This window comes from Sinohyriopsis cumingii, chromosome 15 (assembly GCF_028554795.1).
Source record: "Sinohyriopsis cumingii isolate HCF-2022 chromosome 15, ASM2855479v2, whole genome shotgun sequence".
In the NCBI taxonomy this organism is placed as follows: domain Eukaryota; kingdom Metazoa; phylum Mollusca; class Bivalvia; order Unionida; family Unionidae; genus Sinohyriopsis; species Sinohyriopsis cumingii.
Window position 1 is genome coordinate 141530273 of NC_142975.1, and position 15551 is coordinate 141545823.

General features: G+C 37.6%; 1 protein-coding gene across 1 annotated transcript in view; it reads left to right on the plus strand.

Annotated features, from left to right (window-relative positions):
• The first annotated feature begins 3790 nt into the window (after window positions 1-3790).
• The window catches only part of LOC149782934 (ran-binding protein 9-like), a 74975-nt gene continuing 63214 nt past the window's right edge, over window positions 3791-15551 (plus strand). Inside the window, exons 1-2 of the mRNA XM_089934494.1 lie at window positions 3791-4002; window positions 9027-9138. Of these exons, the coding sequence (XP_089790620.1) occupies window positions 3813-4002; window positions 9027-9138 (302 nt within the window). The 5' untranslated portion in view covers window positions 3791-3812. The remainder of the gene's footprint in view (window positions 4003-9026; window positions 9139-15551) is intronic.

Below are 15551 nucleotides of genomic sequence, written 5' to 3' on the forward strand. Positions count from 1 at the left end.
CGCTGGATCAGCAGTTAGTAGATAACGATAATCCATTACCAGGACAAGAACCGTATAATGCCGTCGACGCAATAGCGATGGGTCGTGATATTTGTTACCGCGATAACATCGACGATAAACAAGGTTGTGATAAAGTAATGTTAAACGAACTACATGACTCCGTTAATAAGCTTTTTTTAAGCAACCAAACATCAGGATTTACCGGAACGAGAGGACGCGTTGACGTAAAACTAGCACAAGGATTAATTGGTGCTAAATATAAGCTTGGGCTCGGATGATCGTATGATGATCTCGAGTCAGAGTTACATAAACCTAGACAAAAAAGTTTACGCGACGGAAAGTTGTCGCGAATGCCGTTGATGACATTTGGGCGATAGATCTAGTAGATATGTCTAACGTTGCCAGCGACAACGATAACAAGAAATATCTTTTTAACGTGCCTCATGCGTTTTGTAAATATGCTTTCAGTGTGCCCGTTCCTGATAGAACTGGTACATCAATGACTGATGCGTTAAAAAAATTAATAATAAGTACAGAAAGGAAACCAAAAAAATATGGACTGACCACGGCGCTGAGTTTTTCAATAAACGGTTTGAACAGTTTCTGGCACAAAATAATATCAGTAAATATGTTACAGGAAACGAAGGCAAGATTGTTATCGTAGAAAGATTTAATCGTACACTGTGCGAACGGATTCAAAAACATCTGACGATGAAAAACGACGACAGATACATTGACATTCTTCCTTAGATTGTATCTGATTATAACAAGACAAAACACAGAACAATAAAAATGTCGCCAACCGACGCAATTAGAAATCCGATAAATGGAAATGAAAATATGTACCGGAGACATAAATTTAACATGCAAGATCAAGTTAGAATTTCTCTGACAAAAAAAAAGAAAGGAGAAGGGCTTTACCAGAAATTGGACAGAAGAAGTATTTGTCGTTGATAAAATTCTAATGACAATATCTGTCATGTACAAACTCGAATATTTATCAGGTGAACCAGTAAATTGCAGCTTTTACAAGCATGAGCTGCAGAAAACAGATCAAGATATTTTCGTTGCCGAACGAGTTATCGCGAAGAAAGGAAGGCAGAGTTTGGTTAAATAGCGAGGCAACGGTGACTATTTTAATAGTTGGATACCGACCAGTAGCATTAAACTCCAGCAAATTCATTATAAATTCGTTCGTATCGTTGAATAACAGACTTACATTTTACCGTGTTACTTAACGATATAAAATACTTTTTTTTTTCTTTCTGGTATCAGCAACATCAGATTTAAGATTTTAGCAAATATAAAATCGAACTTGATGCTTTTTTTTTCCGACCTGACACAAAAATAAGTTTATGAACGGCCTCAGCATTCGTCAGAACACTTAATGTTCTGCAAGAGAAAAATAACATTCTGATATTTGTTCTGCCAAATGATATTTAATATCGTATCGGCCAGTTGACGAAATTCTGTAAGATTTATTGTCGATAACGAAGACGATTGCACAAAAATAATAGATCTTGATCGATCAAAAGTATTTTCTCCTGACAGAAAATATCCGCTTAATAAAATAGCAACAAAAAGATTTATTTGAATGTCGTCGAAAAGTAAGTGGACGAAAAAAGTTTTGTCTTTACCATCCTGACAATGAAATATTTCTGATATCTACCGTTGAGACACTGACGATAGGTGAAGAAGCTGTCAAACAATTTTATCTAACAATAAAAATAATCTGACACAAAATATCAGTTACAGTAGTAGAGAAACAGGGGTGTTTCTGTTTGTGTTTTGATTTGGATTTTTAACGTAGCTTTAACAATTTTTCATTCATATCACTACGATGTCTGCAGTGTGGCAGTTTAATAGTGATGTCTAGCACTGGGGCATCATGACGCAGACATGTAGCATGATGTCCCACCCAGTCACATTATCCTGACACCAGGCCGACCAGTCCTAACACTAACCTCTTAATGCTGAACGCCAAGCGAGGCAGCTGTTTGTACCATTTTTGTAAGTCTTTGCTATAACTCGGCCAGGGATCGAACTCACGACCTCCCGCATCCGAGGCGGACGCTCTAACCACTAGGCCACCGGAGTGGTAGGGGTGTTTCTGTCGAGGTAACCCTAAAAATCGCCCAAACAAGTACGTTCGCGTGAGTTTTCATAAGTATAGTCACCACAAGGATCTCGCCTCGGCTAGATACTGGCGGTGGTGGTGTCCTCAAAGGTGGCGGGAAAATGGCGACTTTGTACTTGTTTATGCGATTTGTAGGGTTACTGCGCGATAAACCCCTATTTATTACTACTCTTCGTTGCCTTCCCAGTCTTCCTTGACTACTTACTGCCTTCTAGGAATGTTTCACTATCTTCATATTCATCAATAGTTGAACTCGCACACACACACACACACACACACACCAGTGACTGGGTTAATGTCAGTGACTTTTTCTTGTACAATAGCATATAAGCACTTTTTTGCGTTTTATTATATTTTTTGCCACGCTTTCGTCTTGCTTGCTGAAATTCAATCCCAAACTCGGTCAGTTATCATGATGCTCCAGACGCGTCTTTGAAAAGTGTAAAGCAGTTTTTTGGCCTCATTAACAAATCGACGTGACTTGTTCAAGCTAAACAGTAATCTTAGACAGAACGGAAAGTGTTATCCCTGGATTCCTATAGAAGAATGCTTGATAATAGTAGGCAGAATTAATATTTTAATACAAATAATACTATCATACAGGTTAGAGAATTTTTAATTTTAATGTTTGGTGTATATTTATAATTCTCTATATTAATTCTATATACCTTAATTTCTCTCATAGGAATCCGGAATGATTGTGTAGATACATGAGAATTAATTGCTAGGTCCATGTAACACCGACTGGGTAACATCATTTTTTTGGTGATATGTGCTTAGTCGTGAGGGAATATGGGCTCGTGTGTGCAGGCAAGGCGATGGGTGCCGTTTACCCGCGGACCGGGGTTCCTTACTCCGTAGAGTACGAATTAAAAGGTCTCTAACCTGTATGATGTTATTATGCGTGTGTTTATATATATATATATATATATATATATATATATATATATATATATATATACTTTCGTTTTCAAATTATTTTAGGACATACATGTTTACCACAGACTCCTAACCTCAACTGAACTGTTTGCTTTAGTTCAGACATTATATGATACAGATGCAGTATAATTACAAGAATCTGTGCAGATCGATATTTTAGCTTATCATTTGGACGATCTTACAGGAGTATTGTTTTTCAGGTCATCACCTCTATTTACAGGTACGTGATCATATTGATTCTGCGCGAAAGACACGTTGAAAAGAGTTTACTACGCGAGTAAACTCACAGTAATATACCATAATTATAACGAATTTATAACTTGTAATACTGTCCAAGGAAAACATGTTGAAAGTAAGGTCTCAATGAGAATAAGATATCTAACATTTATTTTTACGTATTTGATCCTTACATTCTGTATTTAGTTGCAAAAATTATAACAGTATTTATATGGTGTATTGTGTACTGAACTATGTTATACGATAACCGCTGAATCAAACTCTTTTCACATTTGCATATATTTTTTTTAATTTTTGGAAAGTTAGCCAGTGATGCTTATATGGTTCGAATTTTGTTCTATTCCGTTCTGTTAAATGTACAGTACGATAATAGTAGGCATGAAAGAAAGTATTTCTGATTGGACAAATGTCTGTAAATTGACCAATCGAAATAAATGTTAGAATTTGTCACCTGTTAGAGAAAAGTGTACATCCGGGTTTTGGTAATGTGAAGGGAAAAATGGCCACAACCAGTGGATGTTCGTCATCTGATTCTTCTAGCTCAAGTTCTACTGACCCTGATGATCGACTTAAACGCTTATATCCTGCTGTCAATGAAGAAGAAACTCCTTTACCTCGATCATGGAGTCCAAAAGACAAGTATAACTACATAGGACTGTCTCACAACAACCTTAGAGTTCATTACAAAGGTAGGTCCCCAATGTTTTGATTTCGACGTCAAAACACAATTGACCTAAATAGACACTCCTGATAAATGACGTAATTATAGAAACTTTGCACTTAATCACCAATTCTCTTTTCGAATCAGTTAAATCAAAATATTTTTTTCGGATGATGCAAAATTGTCAGTATAAACTAGGTCCACATCGATCTAAAAAAATGGTGTCTGAATAATAAGCCCGCTTTGTTTGTGCTACGCATGAATCAGCTGATTAGAGTGGGACTGTATACTCAGCAGAGTTGTAGTGACCAAACAAAGGAAACTCACGTTTTTCACCGTTTGTTTTATATATAGTAGTTTAATGACAAACAGTTTGCCTACAATAAAGATTTAAGGAGCGCATGTAATGGCATAGGTTCTAAAAAATTGTTTATAAATTGTTTATATTAAATATTTTGTTGAGAGTAAGGTGCTTTTGAGTCACTTGAGGTTTCACATGGTCTTATTTAAGCCTGTATCCTTTTGTTTATTATATATTACAAAGTGAGTACAATTTATGATGTCATTGTTAGTTGACCTTAAATTTATTATTAATTATAAGATGCTTAACATGAAATAAAGATCAGAGATGGAAACAAGCAGAATTATGTGCAGTTGTGTTTGTTTTGATGTGAATATCCAGCTTTAGAATAATGCAAATAAGGGCTGTTAACCCATTTCATTGTTTACTCCCAAAAAGTAACTCAGATTTATAATTGATGACTTTTCTTAATCAGTTCAGGCAGTTTCACCTACAGAGAAACTGTATAGCTTGAAATAATGCTATTTTTGACACATGTATGTACAGTACACAAAGAACATTTTTCAGACACAGTTTTAGAGCATTTGACTTGTGAAAAATCATAAGCCCTGACTACTATTCCATGTGCTAGAAACTCCTACTTTTAAGTATTATTTTCTTGAAATTGTTCTACTTTATGAAAAGAAATAAACAGAAATCATTAAATTAAATCACATGTTATTTGCCTCTCAAAATTTCCCAAAGAACTTTGATGGTCCTGATGTCAACTATTGTCCATTTACGTCAGGTTTAAATCCTACATTTGGACCAGCCTGGGTCAGCTACAATGGTATGTTATTGGGCACTGCAATTTCTTCCATTGTTTTGGCACTAAACAACATACTTGTGTTGCTGTGACATAAAGCATCAAACCATAGAATAGAACCTCTTTAAAACCTACTCATAATGGATGCCATTTCTTAGTAAGAGATAACATTTATTTTGTTAGATTTATTTATTTTACAGCAAATTTTTCAAGAATCGGCTTTGGTTGATGTTTTGTGGAACAGCAAGACAAGTAGATTATTTATTACTAAGGCAGTTAGAGTAAAGTACCCTGTTCAGCACAGTAAACAAAGAACAGTTGTTACTAAAAATGCTAAAATGTGATCAGGAAGAATCAGGTATCATATGGTAAAAAAAAAAAAAAACGATGAATAAAGCAAAATCCATTCATATTTTTAGGGCGAACAAATGACATGTTTTGCGTATAGTGCACGTGATAGTACAGACAGTAACTGCTATGCAGCTCATGAATTATGAACACTTTAATTCTTTTATTTCAGGTTGACGAAATCAGAAAATATAAATACATAAGAATCTATACTCTAAAATCAGTTATACAGTGAAATCTGTCTTGAAAGACCACTGCTATGTGAGACCACCTGTCTTGAGACCATATTCTCAGTGCACAAATTCAATGATTATATAGCATTGTGACCTGTTATGAGAGACTACCTGTCTTGAGAGACCATCATTTTATGACAGAAAGGGTGGTCTTTCAAGACAGGTTCTATTGTATTAGTTTATAAACAATTTATTGACATGGTCATTAGACAATAATTGGTACAGCTGTGTGACCTGTTTTCAGTTTCACTAGTTACATCTATAAAAGCTTGATATTCCCGATACTTTAAGGCAATTTCAGGGACATTCCATATTTAAGTCTATTTAGAGTATACAGCAAAGCCCAGACTTTCAGGTTAACTTTCTCCTTGTACCTATTAAACTTATGAACTGGTTTTGACCCAAATGTTTATTTTTAGTCCCTAATGAAACAGAAATTATTAATGCTTGAAAGAATTTTTGAAAATTTATCTTATGTACAGTTTGATCTGTTCTGGTAAATATTTGTTCCACTTGTGTTTTGCATTTGTACCAGTACCCCATTTATTATTGATCTACCTTCTCTAGAAGTATGTACTTGTTATATGGTAATCTGCTTTACGTGTTTTAAATTTAATGCCATTTGTAATGAATAAATAACATTCAATTTGCACCACTGTGCTTATTTTTATGCCATCACTGGTGCTGTGTGCTGTGACTCGAGCACAGCTCGTGTACATATATGTATGGATTTATTTGAAATTATGCATAATCATTACTTGAAAATGTAGAGGTGCCCAAGAACTTCTTTGATTTACCAGTATCTTATGGGTAATTACTTTTGATTACTACCATAAATTCAGCATTGTCTGTACCATGTTCAGTGTTCAAAGAAAACATGTAAACATACTAAGGGAGGCAACACATGAAATCCAATAGATGTCGCTAGGACAAAGTACCAGTATAGCTGTTTGATCCGCCAAGGTGTAGATAGGGTTATCAGAACCATGGCTAGTGAAGATACCCTTTACATCATCAATCTTGAAATGAACTCAATATTGTTAGCTTTGCAAGAGTGCATTGGCAGAGTAAAGGGGTAGCTGTTTTGTGGTCTCTGCAAACAACACACCTGCCATAGCATAACTCCAACATCAAAGAGGTGCGTATCCCTTCTCTTTGCATGGAAGTTTGGTACCTCATCCTGGTAACCTTTGAGAATATCACCCTATGAGTTAGCCACATTCCAGAAAAGAAGAATGTATTGGTGGAAAGTATTATCCTGGGATGTGCAAAACAGTCCTCATGGAATCCCTTTTTACACTGGGTGAAAGCCTGTGGTAGACTTGCTTGTGACCAGGCTCATCAACAGAGTTCCCATCTACGTTTCTCCATTCTGACTGGTTGGATCATCTGTTTGTAGATTCCTTCCCACCATTCTGTGTGCTCATATCAATTTCATAACCCCATTGTGGCCCCACTAATTTTGATTCAGCAATCTTCTAGACCTGTTGACAGATCAACCCAGGTCCCTGCCTGAGAGGAGGAATGTTCTTTTGCAACATAGTCTTTCTTACACACAACAGACCTAACATATTTCACCTTCATGCTTGGCTCATCTTGAGCAGTCTATCCACCAGAACACATTCTTGGGGTGAATTACCAGTTGCATTATTTAGGCCAGGAGAGATTCTGTTGACAAGCTCTGTAATGCAGTGGAGAATCTAATGTGATTTGTGCAGCTGGAAACATGTTGATCCTACATGTAGCTGTCCTTCTGAGTTCTGTTACTGATTTCCTTTTGTTTCTTTTAGAGAACTATGTTCAGTGTCGTCTAATAAGAGTCATCGAACTGCCATTACCAATACCCTTGCTGTCTCACAGGGCATGACAATCAGTTTTGATTTGCACCTTGCCGATTTCATTAAGTATTTTCAGCAGCAGTGTCTTGTCTTCTGCTTTCTTACACCCAGATCGAATCTGTCTTGTGTTTTGTCATCTTTAACCCAAATCACTCTCTGAACCAGTGAATGGGATTTCCTTCAAGGACCTCAAGCTTGAGACTGTTTTTACTTGGTATATGTGAGAAGATGGTGCAAGCTTCCTACCTTGTCTATTAAAACTGGCAATCACTGGTTTGTAGGGAATTACGATTTCGTTTCTCTTCTTTGTACACTGTCTTTTTTTGCATAAAAAATCAGTTACCGTTGGTAGCTCCACAACCTAGAGATTCAGTGTCTTAGTGGAATCATCTGTGGGTTATCAAGATCAGCTTTTGTGTCGTTTGGGCACTATGTTTTTATCTTAAGGCCTCCAGAGGGAAAAGGAAGGGTAGAAAATGTTTCCTTCTTGTTAAGGCCAAGGGCATCATTGATATTTCTGCTTCTATCATCTCACTGTGAATTGTAAGTACCATCAAAATAGCTTATCAGTACCTTGTCAATAGAGACCTTTCTTTTATAATATGAAAAGCTGATTTGGTTTAAGCTATTGCTGCCTCATGTGCCTATTTTAATCATTCTTCCTTGGAGGACTTCATGAAAACAACATTTTGGTGATCATGTGCTGCATTCTTCTTCTACCTCCACTCGTTAGCACATCAAAGCAAAGGTATTTTTTTTCTCTGGGACCCATAGTAGTGGTACAACACATGACCCAGAGAGACAACATTCAGTTATGTGGATCTCTGCATCAAAGGGGAAGTACATTCCAATTTTCTATTTTTGATCAGCTTTAACACATCAGCCTAAATTCAGTGATAGATTATGTATTACTACTGTAGTTTTTGTGGTGGGGGGATAAAATAATTTTAATTATGTAATACTGGCCCACATTGTTGACTAATACCACCTCCCATCCTGCTCTAATATTCTGTCGTTATTGTCTGGAAAAGATAACAATTCTTTGTGATGACATCCAAGGTGCATGAGGGATCTGTGTCTAATTGACAATTGTGAGAGAATGTATTCACGTCAAATTAGCAATATTTTTCTGCACACAAATATAAGCTGTGCAGTTGTGACAGGTATTTTTTAAAAAAAGTGAAGTTTACTGTGTTTGAAAATCTGCTTGAATTTGTGTATATTTTTCTTCTTCAGAATCCTGTTATATATTGCACTTACAATGTAAGCTAGTCAGGCACTATTAGATTGCACGATAAAGCTGTGATTATCATGGTATGTTTTGATGCTGCAATATAAAATGACATCTACTCAGGAATGAGAGGTATATTACAGAGGACTGTTTTTATTTAAGCTTTCAGTTTTGATATCAAGAAATCTAGTACTCCTGCATTGTCTGTCTCTGATGATAATATTGTGACTTTTGATTGATCACCTCCATTCCCAGTAGGAAAACAAAGTTGTAATCTTCATATTTTCTGTTTTCAGGAGTTGGGAAAACCCACAAGGATGCTGCCAGTGTGCGTGCCACCCACCCCATTCCTGCTTCATGTGGCATCTACTACTTTGAGGTCAAGATCATTAGCAAGGGGAGAGATGGGTATGTTCATCTTCAGTATCAAGTTTTAGCATACAATCTTTGAAAAGTCTTAGATGATCTGTGTCGTATACCCATTATTCTTTTTTAAATATGTTACCCAATCATAATACCTTAGGAGAACTACTACTAGCTTGCAGATCCAGGCCTCCAAGATAATACTTTTAGCTACAAGAAGCTAAAAGTTATCTGCCCACCTCGGTGACAGTCAGGTAGAGTGATCTACCACTTGGTATAGGGATTGGTGGCACATACTGTGAATATCTCCATTACTACAATTGCTTGCTACAGGTGGTATTCTCAATTATAGTATACCCGTACATTTCCTTGCTTTATTAGACTGTCACAAATTTCCAGGTCAGACTTTTTCAAGTTTAGCACTGCACTAGTATTGCATTAAAAAGACAGGTGCAGGGCTACAGTTTTACACGTTTTGCACAATTTGTCTAAAGGTTAGACCATCAACAAAGTACAGAAACGCACATATAAGGAGGAAGACATTGTAAGTCTGCATGCTGACCTGTCCTCAGTGCGAGAATTTCTGGTGGGCAAGGGAGATAAGTCAACTTATGACCCTTCAGCCATGAAGCGCTGGGAATCTACATGATTAGGGACAGCTCTTGCACCCACGTCACCACCACAGGACTCGTAATTAGTGGCGATGATGGAAAGAGGTAAACAAACAGCCAAGCGTTCCCACTTGCTCAGCAGATACACAGACCATTTATGTGGATCAAACATCCCGTAACCTGTCCCAGCCAAATGACACAGATGGTCTATTTCTATTTTGACTGGCCTCAGCATATACAAGGGATCATGACAGGACCAAAACAACTTATACAGGCTCAGTCACAAGCAGTCGTCCAGTATATCAAACCCAATCTATGTAGTCAATTACGGAGACCAGTCTAACCCATATAATGCCTCAAGACACTCATTTGTTATGATACTGAACTTAGTTCCGCACTTTCCAACAGATGGCGCTTTGCATATCTCTTGACCCTCTGCCACGAGAAGAGACTCCTTAATCATTATTTCCCTATTCACAAGGCTTCCAGGAAGTTCTGCGATTTACATACAGTGACATCATATACCAATTCAGGGAACTCCCATTTGGACTCTGGACCATTTCTACGGCAGCAACATCAAGTTACCTGGACAACATCCTGCAAAGACATTAGGTGAGTTATTTCTTAATATACTGCATGATAACCCTTGCTATACTGCATACCAAGTTGGGCTTTCTTGTCGACATGGGCAAATCTGATCTATTGCCATCTCATTGTTCACCTAGGTTTACCCACTGGACCAACCCTTCCCATCTGCACACAAATGAGGTATCCTTTGTGGAATTAGGGCAACCTAACTTGACTAATGGTGGACATAACTCTGCGAGTATAACTGCCAGAGATCACAGCCTGTATGGGATGCAAGTATGGAAGGCTGGGGAGCACACCTACTACCATTCTTTTGGAAAGCCAGTTGTGCACGGTCTCCCTTGGAGCAACATTTGCATGTCAGTATTCTAGAAATGAAGGCCATTTCTTCATGACTTCACTGGGGCCCCGAGTGGTCTAAAGCACTCTTCGTTACGGATCACTGCCATCTCACCTCTGTCTGCGGTGGTTCGAGTCTAGGATTCAGCCAATGTGGGTATGTGAGAAAGCTTGCCAGTAACTTCTCGAGGGTCGGTGGTTCTTTCCGGGGTTTTCCCGGGTTCTTCCTCCACCATTAATACTGGCCGCCATGTATAGCCTATCGTGTGCTGAAAAGTGGCGTTAAACCCCACAATAACAATAACAACAAATCATGACTTCACTAGATTTGCAGGTTGGGGGATTGCCTATTTGTAGCCACTCTTGAATAGATGGAGTCCCCTCCAATCAGGTTACCTAGAAGGTGTCTTACATACCTTAGGGGACCAGAGATGGTACCTCTGGGGTAAGGCGATGTACCTCTTTCCACCTCTTACCTATTCTCCTGAGTTATTATGATTGGGTAATGTATTTAAAGAAACCAATTTTTCCTAGTAAAATGTTTCTTCAAAAATACTTACCCAATCATAATACACATACATCCTCTTAGGTTCCCTGCGGTTACATCCATGTAGAGTATGCCTTACACTCCAGTAGTAACTGAGATATTCATATATTTTTGCAGCCAATCCCTATACCAAGGAGAAATCACTCTTCCCGACTGCCACCTAGGTGGGCAGATAACTTTTAGCTTTTTTGGCAAATAATATTTTCTGGGAGGGCTAGATTTGTGAGGTAGTAGTAGTTCTAGTGTATTATGGTTTGGTAAGTATTCTTGAAGAAACATATTTTACTAGGACCAGAAGAGTTTAAAATATGTTAGGTGCATTAGGGTTTTTGAGATTTTTGAAAAACCAATATTTCCTGGTCTGGGGTTGGATGCTTTTATTTAAGCTGCAGAATATGATATACAGTGTTAGGAAAGGTTCATCAGTCAGTCAATTTATGGTATGGGGTAAATATACAAATACAAACAAAACTCAGATGTGAGAGAATATTTTTGTTTAGATTAGGTGGTTGGCTTTCTCAAGAATATCAGAGATAATTAAAAAAAAAAAACCAGCAATTAGCATTTTGCTACTTAATTTCACATGGGTGTTGTAATTAGCTAATATATATTCTTGTTCTTGCCACTTATTTGGTATACCTTTGTAGTTGGAAGTTCCAGACTAGTTGCCATTTATGTGTTAGAATTGATATAAATCGTTATATGGCTTAGTCATTTTGTGGAATGAAATTATTCTTGTGTATAATATTGATCATTATATATTGGAAAAGACTCATATTGATGGTTAGTATATAGATCAGGACCAATCCATTTGCCTGATGCCTTTGACAAACACAGATTGTCAGTTCAAATTTGCAGGCAAGTAAAAGAAAAACTTAAATTGACATAGGGATATAGAGGTTTAATTTCTAATACCATCTATAATCGCTAATAAGACAATAGTTCAACTACAAACTACACAGACCCAGATCTGCCATTGCACAATGCACCAGCAGATCTGGGTTTGTGCAGTTTGTTATGAGTAATCAGTATAAGGCAAATAAAACCATATGCATGTTTTCTATTAAACTGGGTTTAAAATTAGGGTAGGTATGTATTTTTTTAATAAAACAAATATATATATATTATAATGACTAATATATATACTGTACAAAGTACTTAAAGTACTGGGCAAAACCGGGTCAATTAGATGTTGTTGTTTTGCCCGTCACCCCTGCCGGGGTATAGGCCACCCACAAAAGATTGCCAGAGGCTTCTGTCCTGTGCCATCCCCTTGAGCTGACTCCAGGTGTGACCCATCTTAGTCATGTCCACCTCAAGGTTGCGTCACCAGGTGTTTCTTGGTCGCCCCCTTCTCTGCTTGCCTTGAGGGTTCCATTTCAATGCCTCTCTGGGTATGTTGGTTGGCGGCTTACGTAGGGTGTGTCCTATCCAATCCCACCTTCTCTTCTTGATCTTGTTCTCTACCGGAAGCTGGGAGGTTCTCTGTCACAGGTTGGTGTTGCTGATGGTGTCTGTCCAGCGGATCTGGAGAATTCTTCTTAGGCAGCTGTTGATGAAGGTCTGAACTCTCTTTACGGTCGACTTGGTGGTTCTCCAGGTCTCTGCTCCATACAGTAGAACTGACTTCACGTTGGAGTTGAACAGTCTGATCTTGGTAGTTAAGGAAATTTCTTTGGAGCTCCAGATGTTCTTGAGCTGTATGAAAGCTGTGCTCACCTTTCCAATCCTTGCCTTGACATCTGCGTCTCTGCCACCCTGCTGATTGATAATGCTGCCCAGGTACGTGAAGGACTCCACCTCTTCCAGGGGACTTCCCTGCAGTGTGACTGGGTTGTTACTGGCATAATTGATCTTGAGGATCTTGGTCTTGTCTTTGTGTATGTTGAGGCCAACCTGTGCTGATGTGGCTGCCAGTTCGTCGGTCTTGTCTTGCATTTGCTGCTATGGGACGAGTGCTAGGTCATCGGCAAAATCCAGGTCCTCAAGTTGACTCCACAATGTCCACTGGATCCCATTTCTCCGGCCATTGGTGGATGTCTTCATAATCGAGTTGATGGCGAGAAGGAAATGAAACGGCAACAGCAAGCAGCATTGCCTCATGCCAGTCTGCACTAGGAAGCTGTGTGCTGTCCTGCATGAATGACTCTGCTGGACTTTCCGTTGTAAGTGTTCTTGATCAGGTTCACCAGCTTGGTTGGGATGCTGTAGTGGCGAAGAAGTCTCCAGAGTGTCTCTCAGTCCACGCTGTCAAATGCCTTCTCATAATGACAAAGTTGATGTAGAGTGAAGAATTCCACTCCAACGATTGCTCAACTATGATGCGACGAGTAGCTATTTGGTCCATACACGATCTGTTCTGCCAGGTCAGTTAGATGCACAAATCAATTTCAGGATTTTAAAAGAAATTCTTAAAACATACAAAACAGACTAGAAACACACACATTTGTTTTTGTCTAACAAACAACAAAGGTCCTTATCTGCAGGTGCAATATGCTATGGCAGATCAGGATCTTTCTTGTTTGCAGTTTGACTTGACCTATAAGCTAATATATATGAAATTTTAGGTTCTGCAAGTTTTGTACACTTTAATTTTACTTCTGTACATATACAGTATCCTACATTTTATATTGTATTTATATGTATTGCCTGTCTGTTACATGAATGCTTGCAATTTCATTAATTTATCAGTCTTTTATTTCACAGGATACTGTGAAAGCCTGTCACATCCATCTTTGTCATCGTTAGTCTTACGTTTTCTCATGCAAACTGTAATATGCAAATGATTATTATATAAACAAATTTTGATAAGTAGAGACAAAAAATATTTAACTTATCAGTTCCATTTTAGTTGCAATACTTTTAAGTACACAAGTCCTTACAGCCACTTGTATCGCTGCGAGTGGAGGCTTCTATTTGCGTGTTGTGAATTTCAGGGTGTTCTGGTGATAATTATTAATGAGGTAGCTCATGATATGTACTGTACTGAACATAACCATTCATTCTCCAGCTGTGAATCCTAAAAATTTTTCTCATCTGTAATCACTATAATGAGGTAGCTTATGATATGTACTGTACTGAACATAACCATTCATTCTCCAGCTGTGATTCCAAACCATTTTTCTCATCTGTAATCACTATAATGAGGTAGCTCATATGTACTGTACTGAACATAACCATTCATTCTCCAGCTGTGATTCCAAACCATTTTTCTCATCTGTAATCACTGTAATGAGGTAGCTTATGATATGTACTGTACTGAACATAACCATTCATTCTCCAGCTGTGAATCCAAACCATTTTTCTCATCTGTAATCACTGTAATGAGGTAGCTTATGATATGTACTGTACTGAACATAACCATTCATTCTCCAGCTGTGATTCCAAACAATTTTCTCATCTGTAATCACTATAATGAGGTAGCTCATGATATGTACTGTACTGAACATAACCATTCATTCATTCTCCAGCTGTGATTCCAAAAAAATTTTCTCATCTGTAATCACTATAATGAGGTAGCTCATGATATGTACTGTACTGAACATAACCATTCATTCTCCAGCTGTGAATCCAAACCATTTTTCTCATCTGTAATCACTATAATGAGGTAGCTCATGATATGTACTGTACTGAACATAACCACTCATTCTCCAGCTGTGATTCCAAACAATTTTTCTCATCTGTAATCACTATAATGAGGTAGCTCATGATATGTACTGTACTGAACAAAACCATTCATTCTCCAGCTGTGAATCCAAACCATTTTTCTCATCTGTAATCACTATAATGAGGTAGCTCATGATATGTACTGTACTGAACATAACCATTCATTCTCCAGCTGTGAATCCAAACCATTTTTCGCATCTGTAATCATTATAATGAGGTAGCTCATGATATGTACTGTACTGAACATAACCATTCATTCTCCAGCTGTGAATCCAAACCATTTTTCTCATCTGTAATCACTATAATGAGGTAGCTTATGACATGTACTGTACTGAACATAACCATTCATTCTCCAGCTGTGAATCCAAACCATTTTTCTCATCTGTAATCACTATAATGAGGTAGCTCATGATATGTACTGTACTGAACATAACCATTCATTCTACAGCTTTGAATCCACACCATTTTTCTCATCTGTAATCACTATTGTTCAGATCTTGTGAAAACTTTAATTATTAGTTTTGAAGGTGCCAAAAATAGTAAATAGAAAATAAAATAAGCTGTATATTATAGCTATTATTATTATATAATGTAAATAGTAAATAGAAAACAAAATAAGCTGTGTATTTGTGAGAAAAATCATAATGCAGTTTCATTAATGCATCCCATATTTTACTTTAGCTAATCTTGGTACTGTCTTATTTCTG